Consider the following 14,111-nt stretch of genomic DNA (forward strand, 5'->3'; position numbering starts at 1 on the left):
TGCTCTGATAACGGGGAATCATTTGACAATCTTTATGGGCTAGTAAGACTGGTTAATGGGAGGGTGTGGGTATATAGGTGCAGGGGAGAAATCTAAACTTGGTAACTGACTGGTGCATTTTGGAAGAAGAGAGGCCAACGATTATTTTAGAACTGAGTCCAGGGAATAAAGAGAAGGATAGTGACTGAGAAAATCAGGACGGAAAATAGATCTGGAGGAAGACAGTTTGATTTTATATGAAGTAGAGCTTCTAGTACCCTGTAAGAGCTGAGGATGTAGAATTATTCAAATACTCAGTACCTCATTTTCCAGTACTCTTTCACTGCTACCTTAGTGGCAGTTGTTTCCCATTGTAGTTTGGACTTAGCATTGCCCCACACCCAGAAGGTAAGACTCTAAGGCCTGGTGTCCTAGTCCCTCTTCTGGATATAGACTAGAGTCACTGCTGCATTTGTGAAGCCATCATGTAGAACCTACTGCTTATTCAGGGAAGCTGACTTTCTGAGCAGTGGGATTTCCACAAGTTTTTTTTTTAAAGCTTATTTATACATACAAGAGCTGGGGTTCAGGCCAGAGGGGTGTGTGTGTGTGTGTTTTGAGTGGATTTACCAGAGACAGAATGGGGAGCAGAGTAGACAGATCTACTGATACACACTGCTGAGGGGAACAGCAGGTGAGACAGGAGAGGTCTACTGGGCCATCTGTGTCAGCTCCCTGGCTGGGGTTCGAACTCATGCTGCAGTGGCTATGGGTAGCTTCATAGAGCTGTGGCTTAACCCCTTGTGCTACCAGGGAGGCCCACCAGCAAGTTTTGTTTTTTACAACCAGGTAACTTGAGTTTGGGGACTTCCCGTGCCCACATTTATTTTTTATTGAGTAAGAATTGAGCAATGATAGGATGCCAGGAGAGAAAATTTCTAAACTCCAGTTCATACAAGGCCTGGGGAGATGCTTTGAAAAGGCCTTGTTGCCACATTTTAGCTTGCTCCCTTTACCAGAGGACCCCTGGTACTTGAGGAGAGCCTTTCCTATTTCTTTTGCCCTCAGATTTGGTAGTTTTAGGAGAGGGGTGGTTTTGTGTTAGGAAGGCATTCCTGTAGATAGTCCTTTTTCTCTTTATCCACTATGATGGTTTGACTGTCAAAGTGTGGCTTGTATTTCCTGTGCTACCAGAGATTTAATTTTTTTCCTACTTTTCTTTTCTAATCCCAGTTTAGCACTCTGTCCTCTGTTAGACTGCTTCTGGCTTGTATATAACAGCAAGCACAAGCTAGTTGAAATGGAAGGAAACATGGTATCTCATGTAAATTGTATGGTGCTCAGATGGGCCAGTGGCAACTATTAGTCATTGAGGATCACATACTTTCCATCAAGCTTCTCTGTCCATTGTAATTTATTGGCTTTGCTGGGCAGCTGACTCTGCAGTCATGGAGTATGTTAGTTTCAGGCTTGATATCAGCATCCAGAGGATAAGAGGATTCTCACCTTTTTAGGAAGCCATTTCCTAGAAGCTGCCTAACCAATTTGTCCTTGCTCTTCTTGGCCTATTTAGGTCACATGCCCATTCTTGAATTGATTGTTGGTAAAGCAAATGGAATTACTGAATCAGAAGTAATTCCTGGATTGTTTTTCCATTCGCAAAGATGAGCCAGTGGAGCTGACTTCCCTTCCCTCTTAATGGACCCTGACTTAGAGGACACTCAGTGGCTATCTCCTGCGAGTTTCACTTTACTTTCCATTCTTCCCTCTACTCATTATTACCACGGATTTCCCAAAGTACTTGTTGTTCAACTGCTTCCTTTGGGAGGCACTATTCTTTCCTCCTACCTAATCCTCTTCTTTAAGGTAGATAGGTCTTCCATGAGTTTCCCCGTGATCCTTTGTGGTTTTGAGGATGCCTTCCACACACTCTTAGCTTAACCTTTATTCTGTACATACTTTGAGTCCCGATTACTTCTAAATTTGTCTCACGTTGGCTAGACTTCTCAAAGTTGCTTTACATAAAACATTGCTTATTAGCTATCACTTTCTGTCCTTACTCTGTGTCAGGCTGTTCACTCCTAAAAGATTGCATTAGTGTCCTCTTTTGCCTCTACTCCCTCCAGTACACCAAAATAGGTGTTAAAAACCTTTGTCTAGCTTCTGCTGTGTTCTTTAGCAGTTTGCTTTATTTTCTGCTGGCTCCATTTCATCAATCCTTGGCTAATGGTTTTGCCCTCTGCTGGGTACCTGTATTTGTTCATTTGTCATACCAGGTTCTAGCCTGGAAAAGGATGCCCTACTGCAGCCCCAATCCAGTCTTCCCCACCCTAAACCTACTACTATTGGTCCAAGCAAAGGGGAAAGAGGTGAGAGGACACAGAAAAGGAGGAATTGGGTTTAAACAACTGTTCTGCCATTGTTACTTTAAAGCTGCTTTCCCAGCCTTTACCTGTGGAAACAGCATTTGCAAGAATCCTAAACAGTTTATTTCTGGAGCTGAGAATTATATTGAGAATGAGTAGTTCTGGGGTGATGGACTGCTAATTAAGTACTGGGAAGGGACAGATCTCTTGCTGAATCCAGAAAGCAATGAGAGGCTTTCTGCTGTTTCTGGGACTGTAGGTCAGGTTGGGCAGTTCTGTTTACTAGGCAGCATCCCTAGTAACACAACTCATACTGTTGTTTTTTTTTTTTACCCTTGCAAAAGTCCAACCACCTTGCCCTTCGCCTGCAAATCATAGTGGCCTCATATCTGACCCTCTAGCATGGAGGAGCTTAGATGACCTTGAATGAGTAAATGTTAAGAACTTAAAAATTAATTTGGGGTATACGAGCTGTAAGCTGTCCTCAGATCAGTATGTCTAAAATATCTTTAATCCCAAAAATGGATCCAGGACCCTGTAGTATTCTGGTAGAATCCAGTATTGTATATGTAGTTATGGCAAATAATAAAACTAATGGTGAGCTGAGGAATGATGTAACAAATAGTCAATACAGGAGCAGGTCTTGAGGGAAGTTCTATATGGGGGTGGGGGTGTTAGGTGGGAGAAAAGGAGATTTTAATAGATTAGAACTCTGAGGCTCCATCTTTGCTGTAGGGGGCTGGAGACACAGGATGTCAGCAAACTGTTGGCTTTTGCCCCAGTTTGTGGGTTTGGGAGAAACTGCTATATAAAAGATTAACCCCACCTGGTAAACTATTAGGTAATCTTAGAAATTTATACACTATAATCTGTTTATCTATAGGGCAGCCCAGTCGAAACTGGTCCAGTAGAGGCTCAAAAAAGAAGGCCATAGCTTCCTCCTAAATAAGACAGTTCAGTTCTGTCGGTTTTATAGAAAAATTAAAACTTCATTTCCCTAAAAACTATGGAGCCTCATGGCTCAGCTGGAAACAAAAAGGGGCACAGGAAGAAATAAGCCAACAATATCATTCGCTCTGTTCACCCACTTAGCATATGCAACTTTAATCAACCAAAAGAGAAAGTCCCCAATGTACAAGTGAAAAAGTTCAAACTGTTGACACGGGCTTAACTAATAGCTACTTTTATGTACAGCTGTATAAGTTCAAAAAAGCTATCCTATATGTATATACAAAAGTTGTTTATACACAGGTCTGTACATAAGGGTCTATACATTTATTTCCTCAGAACCCTTAGGTGCCACCTCTTGGTGAAGACACCAACACTTCATTCACATATTTTACAAAAAAAAAAAAAAAAAAAAAACCCAAGAAACCACAACAGACTTTCCAGGATTGGCAACACTGTGCACATCCTGTTTTCAGACCATGAGGGCTCCATTCAGTTGGTGAAGAGCTTTCCAGCTTCCTTCATAATGTGGACCGCGCCAGGGGGCTGAACCCTTGCAGAGTGCTCCAAAGTAAAAGCCCCAAACTATCCCACAAAGAGGAAGCAGAGTCCTGACTGGGGTACCACCATAGGTCCAGGATTAGGTGAGCCCACCAGTCCTGCTTCACTGTCGGTATTCCAATTCATCTACACTGATGACTTTGGCAGGCATGGAGGGCAGGGGCTGCTGTAGCACATCTGAGCCGAACCATTTGGCTAGGCCCACCGGGGAGCTGCTCCTCTGACTGGGGCGATGTTCCAGCTGTGAGTGCATGTGGGGCAGGCTTGACCGGCTGGGCACATTTTGAGGGGTTGTCTGAATGCTGACAGCTGCTGCCTGGGAACCAGAGCCTGGAGGATGAAGAACTGTGGGATAAGGAAGGATTATTCATAACCTGAAGGTGAAAATAGGTCCTGCTTCATTCAGACCTTAGCTCATAAAATCCCAAACAATTCTTTACCAGATGATTTAGTAAAGTCTTCATTAGGAAACTCCTTTGCAGTGCTAGAAGATGTACCTTGAAGCTATTCACACTGAGAACCCATCCTAGATGATGTGATTACTACCTCAGAAAGCAAGCAGTCACATCACAGGAGCACTAATACTTAACTGGGAAAAAGGTATCTCCTCTGGGCAGTCCCTGTGCTGAACTTTTGTTGCAGGATTCTCAGCCTCTTCTCCAAACAAGGACAAAAAAGCCAGAGCACACTTGCTTCTCCCACTATAAATACAGAAATCCCAGAGGCTGGTTCATCTCATCCTAGTCTGATTAATTTATTGTAGCAAGACAGTGATAAGGTTATAAAGACGGAACTATCACTGTCAATTCATCCTTCTGCTCAAACTGGTCAAAAAGCTTTAAGCCATTTCAGCCCAGCTCTAAATTACCTATCACATTCCTGCACCTACCTGAGCGCTGTAATTGCTGTTGCATCATTGCCAGATGCAGAGGTGTTCCAGAACGAGGGTTTAGGAGAGGGTGACTAGTGGCAGGTAAAGGGTAAAACGGTTGACCCAGGATTGGACCAGACAGACCCTGTAAATGAGTCAGATCCATCCCAGGAGGAAGCATACCTGAAGAGCATAAAAACAACAAAAAACCGATGAGATGTAATCTTAAGTTTCCTAGAAATTTTCTGGTTTTGACTACATAGTTTTGTTGATACAAATTTTTTTAAGAATGAAAAATGTCAATCTTAGGTTCCTAATTTGTTAATGGACTATGGGATAGGTTGGATTAGACCCACTGCCCATCAATTTGATGGAAAAATCTAGTAAACTCTTTAGGGACGGAAGCCTTCCACAGTATAGTTTTTCATCAGCGCTAGCAACTATTGTCCTGCCAGGACTCACACAGGTCAGAAACTCACCAGCTTGGAGTAAATTTGGAAGATGCTGTGGATGGACTCCCTGGGCCAGCATCCTTTGGACCAACCCTGGGTGAAGCTGGTGAGCAGGCCGAACGATTGGGACATGGGGGACGAGGGGAACTTGGTGGACAGGGCGGAGAAAAGGTGTTCCAGGAACTGGGGAGACCAAAGTGGGTGTTTTTCTCCCAGTTGCTTTAGGTCGGTAATCTTGTTCTTTGGTGTAACGGCTGGTCTGGGATAGTGGGGTTGAACATGAAGACCGCTGCAATGTTGACAATTTGGGATTTGTAGTTGGAGAAGAATCTCGATCAGCATTGGGCACAGAGTTGGGTGACAGGAGAGTCTCTAAAGATCCAGACAAATATTTTGTTATTGGTAAACTTCTCTCAGACATTTGTCCTCCCAATGATCCATTCAGTAAATCTCATTTCTTAGAAAGTTTACAACCCTTATTTGGTCCCCTCAACACATTTGGAGGACTGCACTGTAGGGACTAATGTTTGCTTTATCATTAGGCTCAATTAAGGTCACTGGGATCATTAGGGGTGGAGCTGGAAACTAGTCCCCAACTTTCCCACTCTTGCTGGGGCTCTGAAGTTATAAATTACTTAAAAACCCCCAATGTCTGTATTCTTCTAATCCTTCAAAATTTAGGATTAACCACAGGCAGGGGAGCCTAGTCTTTACTGATTGGGTGATCCAACTCAAACTGGGCACCTTGCTTCTAACCTGCCTTTCTAGTAGCACCAACGGGATTTTCTCAATTTTGTTCAGAAGCTTTCTCACAGGCTAAAAGCACCAACCAATACTCTAAACCTGTGTAAACCCTAGTTTGTTAGAATCTCTGCCATGACCTTCATAATCCCAACTGTACAGTTCCTAAAAGCCTGTCATGTGCCCCTTAACTCATTTGCACAGATTTTGCTAGGCATTTAACCTCCACAGACTGGAGAACCTTTCAGTAGTAAAACTAGCTGAATATGTGAATGTATCAAATAAATATACTAATAAATTCAGCTCAAGCATAAATAATGACCTTAATCTAAATAAATATTAATCCTAGTAGCACTTATATCACTATGATTGGTTGCATTTCTAGGGGTTAAGTGACTGAGCTGACCCAACCCTTCTCACTTGTCAAACAGAACTGTGGTCCAGAGCAGCCACAAGTCTTGCTAGGATTTTGCAGAGACTCACATTAGTATGGCTACTATTCAGGTCTGTGCTCTCTATTACATTTTTTGAGTAATGACTCTCTCAACAACTCATCAGTACCTTCACTGGCCTTCTGAGTGTCCTCTTTATTTTCACCCATAGCTGCTTTTCCAGGTGCTGGTTCTTCCTTGCTTTTCTCTTTGCTCTCATACATTTTACGTATCACTGAGGTAGGGGTAAAAGAGGGTGAAAGCTGCAGAGAAGAACAATTAACATTAGCACATTTCCTGAATGCCTTTCGTTAATCAAGTCAGGATTAACTGGCCAAACTAGTCAATAAGCTCGAGTCCCTCTTTACTGGCTACATGGTAGCAGAGGCCAATTCCACTGCTCAGGTCTCTAGCTGCCGAAGGAAAAGAAACAATGGGTCAAACAGGTGGTTGTGCTAAAGGCATGTCCCTTATTCACAACTCAACCTAGACTTAGCTCTTGCAAAGGTAGTTAGCACATAGAGAACCTACCTGTGTCTGTGGTCATGAGGACCTGCTTATGCAGTCTCTGCTTCAGCCATTCCCTAGCCTTGGGTTAGGCTGGGAAGAGGGGAAGAACATGGCTAGAGAATACCCTGGAGTAATAGTCCTTCCATTTTATAAAGGACATTTTAGAAACAACCTCAGAACCTAGATTATTCCATATACCTAATATTTTCCTCCTTAATTTGGTTACCAGAAGGTTTACAATAATTTGATAGTCTCTTCAGCCACTAGGACTCAGATTTGTGGTCATTTGTTCCCATCTCTTCACTATTTCCACTTTCATGATTTTATATAATACTTGTAACTAAAAATTCCAAACCCCTGATGACAGGAGAAACATGAATTATGGAAAGAAAAGCTTCTAGACCCTGTGCCTTCAAAGTGCTTAGTACAAAGATCCATTGGAATCCTGAAATACCCAGGAACAGTTTTTTCCCTTGTCTGTCAGCCCTGATTAGTGATAAAGGTCTGTAGGGAAATGAAATTAAAAAATAAATAAAAATAAAAAAATAAAAGGCTGGTTGGTATATGAGTCAGTTGTAAAATTATACTTGTAACCATAAATAAGCAAACTTCTATCCCAGTCTTAATTCATAATACTAAGACCTGATTCTGAATGTGTGACTACCGCAGAGTCATCCCACCCACATTACCTTCTGTCTTTTACCCTTGTCCTCTTCAACTTCCATTTCCAACTGTTTGTCACCTGACCATACTACACATTCCTTTGTGCACTCTGGCCCATACCCACCTATCATCTGGGCACACTTTCCCCCTATGTAATAAAGGCTTCACTAGAAGCCTGAGTTAGATTGTGTTCTGAAAAGGTAAGGTATGATAGACTTAATGCAATTATTTCTGTGGAAAACACTCATGGACATTTTGGGACACACAATGGAACAACTTAGGCACAAACAAGGAGAAACCTAGGAGTCATTCACGAAGGCAAAGGCCACTGACCATGCTTGTGATGGATGCTGCAGGGGCAGGGGAAGAGGAATTCCCTCGATGCACTGGTGCTGGTGACTTGGTCACTCGCTGTTGCCTGTGAATGAACCAAGTATCAGTGTGAATGCTACGGTGTACAGACCCCAAGTCCTAAAACCACAATCACTTAAACAGCCTAGGAACTTAACACCCTATTTCCCTTATCCAATTTTCTGAACATTTAATAAGTGTTTAACATGCAAAACTACAAGCTAAGTTCTGAAAGAAGACAAAAGCTTAAACGTAGTCCTGGGATTTGTAGTAACTTTCATCTAATTGGATAGACACTAACCTAGGGCAAACCAAGGCATGTAGATGTTAGGTACCAATAAATATAATGAGAAAATGAAAAGCAGAAGCAATGTCAGGCATGTTCATGTGAAAGGAATTTTGGGAAAACCCTGGGAAGGAAGTGGTTAAATCAGACGTGGTGAATGAGAAACTACAAAATGGAGGAAAAATATTCAGGTAGAAGTAACAGGTACAGGGACTCGAGACAGCCTTGGGAATGTAGAGTTATACAGGGCTGGTGTATGGTTATCTGTATTCTTTATCAGTGAGGTAAGCTAGGGAGTGCCTTTGTTCTGTGGGCCCATCCATGCTCCAGAGAACAGAAAGTAACACTGATTAGCACAGTCCTGGACAGAGAACTGATGTTCTATGAGATATAGGGCCATATTAAATAGAGAGCTGAAAGTTTCAGTATTTTCAGACCCAATTACAAGCAGCATTCCCAGTCAATCCTCGTCTATATTCAAGGTTGATCCCAGGCCTTCCAAGTTAAAAAGAACAGACTTTCCTCTCCCCATAGACATTCTACTAATTCTCCCTGTTAACAGAAGAAACAGAGTGGTTGATGAAGATGTAGGCAGGCTAAGAAAAATATGTTAGCTGTCTAAGGAATGTGTCACTGCATTTCAGTCACATCAGACCTTGTAATACAAAAGGACAAAAAGTGCTAGGTATAGACAGTGTTCTGAAATTTTTATTTCAGAATAATAAGCAGCTGAGAATAGAACCCATTTCCAGTGTATATGAGGTAAGCCCTAATGCTGCCACACTGAGACTGAATGACAATGTGGGGAGTCAGAATACAAGTGTTTAAGAGGTAAATCCTAAACTAGCGGGTTCTGCATAACTTCCTTTGGAAAACACCTGTGAGCACTTTCTATGTGCTTGATAGGGTTTTAGATGCTGGGGATATAGCAGTAAACAAAACAGACAAAATAATCTCTGGCTCACTTCATTCTTGTGGTTGCAGGATGGAGTACTATGGGCAGGCTGACAAAAGAAGAGTATGCTAGAAGATGGTAAGTAAAATAAAAAAATAAAGCAAGACAAGGTGAAAGGCATGCCTACTGAGGGGCCCAACAGTGTACAGGATGTTCAGGGAGAGCCTGAGAGGTGGACCTTTGATCTAAAACATGAAAGTTCCACTGATACTTAGGTTCTACTTGCTAGTTTGGAGTAAGTCACATTTTAAAAACCTGTGTTTATATCTATAAAATGTAGCTAAGAGCAAATAAAATTCTGGACAGTAAAAGTGATTTTAAAGTCAACAAATCACACTGGTAAATATTAAAGAATATATTTTGCTTTAGAGCGAAATCCAGTGGAAGGAGTTCAGGAGATGAGTTCTGAGATCTACTTACACCAAGAACTACTACAGATGGGATGCACTGAAAGTCACTTATTCTCAATGTCTTTTGAAACGTGTCACCCAGATGAAACAGGACATTGAGGCACTGATATAGCAATTTTAAAAATCACATCAAAACATAAAAATTTCTTACTACCAAATACTATCAGGACTAAAAAACAGTGATCAGAGAGAGATATTTTGGTGATAAAACTAAAAAAATGAAGGCAGTGTTTGTTTTAAAGACCAGACAGTGCTGACTGCTGATGTGGAAAGGGGACATTGAGAAAGGGCACAGAGCTTCTGTGTAGTTACCAAGAGAGTCTGCCTTATAATAAACTTTTCTGAAAGGCCTTATTTTACAATAATTTTGCCACTTCCCACTTATGGTTAGACTCCTTTCCAGGAGGAGAGTGAAGTAAGTAATCATTTGTTAGTAGTTTTGGCCAACAAGCCCATCAGCTCTGACTAACACACACTTGTTCAACAAACCCAAACCAAGGAAGAGTCTGATAACTTAGGGAATCTGTTGGGGAGGAAGACAGGTGTTTTGTTTTTCATCAGCTCATAAATAAGGAACTATGCTATTTACTTTTGTAAAAATTAATCCTTTAAATCAAAAATCATTTAGGATGAAGTCTATGTGCCTGCAGTAGAATCCAAGTATATTTCCTGTTCTAATAACACATAGAGATAGAATTCTTTATACTGTATAACCTCTCAGTGTGTGGCTAACTAATTTGCTCATCAGAAAAAATTAATTCGCAAATACAAGAATAGGATTTATAACATACCGGTTTCTGAATCCATCTCGGGTTCTGTCCATTTGTGGTTTGCCAAAACCAGGCTGGTAGAAGTTTGTTGCTGGCACTGCAAGGTCATGTGGTAGGGCCAGCCCCTCCAGAGCTGCCTGCTGCAGTTCTAGCTGGCTCATCTGCTGAGCCAAAGTGGTAGGGGAAGATCAGCAGAGGAAAGAGGACAGTCAATGCACTTTCTCCAAAGGTCTTGTCTTGTTATATATCTTAAGTTATGCTTAAGCAAGCAGCAGCTGGGTGAAATTATATACTGCAAACCTGACTTAAATGTGCTGCTATCTACTTACTAGGATTTTAACTAAGTATACTTTAACTGTTCAGCACTGAGTTTGAATTATAGCTTAAAAACACTTCCAAACATAGTAACAATTCCCATCCGCAAGAAAGAGTAAGCAGAAATCAAGCAACCGATTGAGTCTGGGGAGGAGTTTAGCCAGACCTGGGCTGTGACAGGGCTCATGGGCTTGCGCATGCCTTGGAATGGGTCTCCGAGAAGTTGCTGTGGTCCTGGCGTGAAACCTGTTGGAAGAGTTAACAGCTATCAGTGCGTGTAAAGAGAGCAATCACTCACTAGAGAGTTGTTATCACTTGTGTGTACTCCTCCTAGCAAGACGCCATTCTTAAAGGAGTACTGACTCCTGTTCCCACAGTGGGCTATATGGACCGCAATCAGAGCATTTAATAATTGCCTAAAATGTTGATATATATCCATCTTCTCCACAAGCTTTCAGCGTGTGACCTCTATTTGTAAGAGGTGAGCTTTTCTAGCCAACGATTCCAGCTCATTATCACCATGTCAGCTTGTACCAAAGAACCTCCTGGAGGTTCTTTCCATTCTAGCTCACTAATAGTAGAAGGAAATTACAAAAACTTCCTTTTCAGATATGACAGGCAGGACCCAGACTGGCCAGAAGCCTAAGTGGTCCAGGGTGGCAGGAACACTACAAAAAAATTCTGTAAAACACGTGGTTAGGACAGATTTCTGAAAGAGCTCCTTCCATTCTCATTCTAATTAGCCACAAGACCTCACAGTTGACTGTGTACCAGCTTCATTAGAAACAGGGCATCACTCCTCTGTAAGGAAAGTTAGGAAGTCAAATTAATGTCTTTGGATTGAATTCTCAACATGAAGAGGACTAAAAGAGTCAGAACCAATTTAGATCAATCTCAGGAGAAAGAAGAAATCCAAACCCATAATGTAAACTTACTACTCTAACGGGCAATTTGGATAAGAAACTATCTTCCAGATTTGTACTCTCCTCTCTAAGTATAATAAATAATAAACCCATGTTAAAATAGTAAATTCTCTGAAACTCTTCAAGGACCCCAAGGAAAAGACTTTGTCCCTAGTTCTAGGGAATAAATATAACATTTGTTGGGGAGGGAGAAAACAGTCCATCTATGCAGTCACATTTACCAATTGGCGATGGGATTCTAGGACGAAGGTAGTCTGCTGAGGCTGCTCGTGTCTGAAACACCTGTGACAAGGGAGGTGAGGGTGCTCTTTGGGCCAATAAAGATGTAGACTCCAAGCTCCCCATAAGGCCACTCAGAAGATTGGAAGAAGCAGGTCTCTGAACTGGTGGACCCAGAAGTTCCTAAGGGAGAGAGTCAAATCCTTGTGAACAAAGCTAGTTTTTCCTCTTAGCCAGAGACTGTGGATTAACTTTTGGAAGCCAATGAGGAATCTCCCTGATGATTTAATGAGGGACCTGGCATAGGTACATGCGACACATTTCTCAAAATAGTTAAAACATTTGCTTTAATTTAGTGCTTCAAGGACAGGTTATGTACTTGTCATTGGAATCAAAAACCTGCAAATTGGAAATCAAGGTATGACTTTGTCGTCATCTTTTAGCTAACTCCTAACCCCCACATTGAGATTACAGCCTCAGAACCATGTCAGCAGTGATTTCATATCCTCAATTGCCAGGCAACATGAATCATTCTCTAACGCCTAAAGCTGCATCACTACATTAAAAGCCCACTCAGAAGACTACTGTTCAGGACTTGGAGGCCCCAATATGAGACTGAAAAGTACCTGTAGGATGTTCTTAGGGACAGGCTGGCCTGGAACTTCAGCTGGGGACAGCAAATGGCTTTCAAGGTTTCGCTGAAAAAGGAAAACAAAACAAAAACCAACTAATTTTAACCTTCTTATACACTTAAAGCATTAAAAATTCCATGGAGTTGACACAACAGCAGAATGATGTCCAAATAAAAGTAACAGATCTACTTGTCTCAATTGTCATCATACAGGTTCCAAAGATGAGGGAATGGAAAGAATCTTCAAGATATACATGCAAAGTCCACCCAGACTCTCAAGTCTTTTCCTTCCTGTGGTAACCCTAGTCCATTTCACTGTGTCTATCACTGCAACCAAAAGAAGGGGAAAAAATGGTGAAGTAGGGGAGCACTTAGGAAGCCACAAGTAGGAAATTTTGGAAATTTATAGCTTTTAATGTTTGAGGCAAACCTCATTACCCATTATCTTGATCAAGATTTACAGATAATAGCCGGCACTTAAAAGCTCAATAGAACATGCATGTTTGGCCAGAATGGTTATAATTCAGCAAATTTACTTCATTTCACTATAAAACAAGTTGTTCCAAAATTGGTCTCATATACAGGGCAAAATGCAAATCCTCCACTTTTCTTCGAATGTAGCAGCAGTTACTTGCTTACTTCCTGCACTCCAGTACATTCTTGTGCCCATTTAGCTCTGCCTCAAGTATTTCTCTGGTACATTTTCTTTTAGTTGGAGTTGCCAAGGTTTTATTGTTGATTTTGGAATTCATCATCTCATTGGCGATGATTTAAAATAAGAGATCTCAAGAATCATTTCATTCCATCTAACAAAAACCTTGCATTACATGGCTTATTATATTTGGAGGATAGAATCTGTACTTTAATTTGCATGAGTTTAGATTGAACCAACATGTCCTAACTGGAGCAGGAAGCAATACCACTGAAGCTGAACAGCTAGAGGCACATCAAAACAGTATGTGTAATATACATAGTATTTTGGGTTAACACACCTGGTGTTTGTCACATGATATTTGTCAAGTAGGAAATTTCCCTATTGCCATCTTTTCTAGGTTAGATTGGTTTGTTACTTTTTGCCTAACAACTTGAGTTCTATCGTTCACCTTTTTACACAGGTTTTTAGGCTCCTTTTCTTTAGGCTGAAACTAGATAAATTGTTCAGAGCAAAACCCCAACATCAAACCAGTCACCTTCACAATGCACGTAGTCAACTATGTTAATATCAAACCCTAGAACCATACCTGAAACAAAATGTTGAGCATTTTGTAAACTATTGAATTCCATAGTCCCTTCCATTTCTTTACTCAGCTTACACTAAAAGAAGCTACACTTTGTAATCAGCACCCAATCACTAAGACCCAAAAGTAACAAGAGAACATAATAATTCCCTTGTAACTGGCATAATGTGTTCAGATACCTAAAAATAAGTAGGTGCTCCTTTTCAGAGACATAGTCATCTCTCTGCCACAATCTCTGTCATTAACTGGTGGTCAGATAAGTAGTATCAAAAATCAGTTGCTTTCCCTTGGTACAAGGCATAGTGAATCAAACATCTGCTACCTTGGTTAATTTCTAGTACCCAGACAAGAAGGTGTTAGGAGAAAATCAGACAAAAGTGAGTTTGGTCAATTTTCTGTAATTTAGGGGTTAGTGTAAACTTATTAGTCAGATTTACCCAGCTTTCCCTATTTGTACCATCAAGGGATAGCAACAGTGACACTCAGGCAGG

At 41.2% G+C, this 14,111-nt stretch overlaps 1 protein-coding gene across 2 annotated transcripts in view; it reads right to left on the minus strand.

Moving 5' to 3' along the window:
* Nucleotides 1-3,419: 3,419 nt before the first annotated feature.
* Nucleotides 3,420-14,111, minus strand: part of EIF4ENIF1 (eukaryotic translation initiation factor 4E nuclear import factor 1) — a 44,583-nt gene continuing 33,891 nt past the window's right edge. For both annotated transcript variants that reach the window (XM_004690930.2, XM_012731054.1), the window contains exons 11-19: nt 12,378-12,449; nt 11,754-11,934; nt 10,776-10,855; nt 10,316-10,455; nt 7,856-7,940; nt 6,480-6,612; nt 5,205-5,549; nt 4,744-4,908; nt 3,420-4,199 (exon numbers count right to left, since the gene is read on the minus strand). In XM_004690930.2, the coding sequence (XP_004690987.1) occupies nt 3,958-4,199; nt 4,744-4,908; nt 5,205-5,549; nt 6,480-6,612; nt 7,856-7,940; nt 10,316-10,455; nt 10,776-10,855; nt 11,754-11,934; nt 12,378-12,449 (1,443 nt within the window). In that variant the 3' untranslated portion in view covers nt 3,420-3,957. The remainder of the gene's footprint in view (nt 4,200-4,743; nt 4,909-5,204; nt 5,550-6,479; nt 6,613-7,855; nt 7,941-10,315; nt 10,456-10,775; nt 10,856-11,753; nt 11,935-12,377; nt 12,450-14,111) is intronic.

Source organism: Condylura cristata, unplaced genomic scaffold (genome assembly GCF_000260355.1).
Source record: "Condylura cristata isolate star-nosed mole 26May11 unplaced genomic scaffold, ConCri1.0 scaffold00029, whole genome shotgun sequence".
NCBI classification, from domain to species: Eukaryota; Metazoa; Chordata; class Mammalia; order Eulipotyphla; family Talpidae; genus Condylura; species Condylura cristata.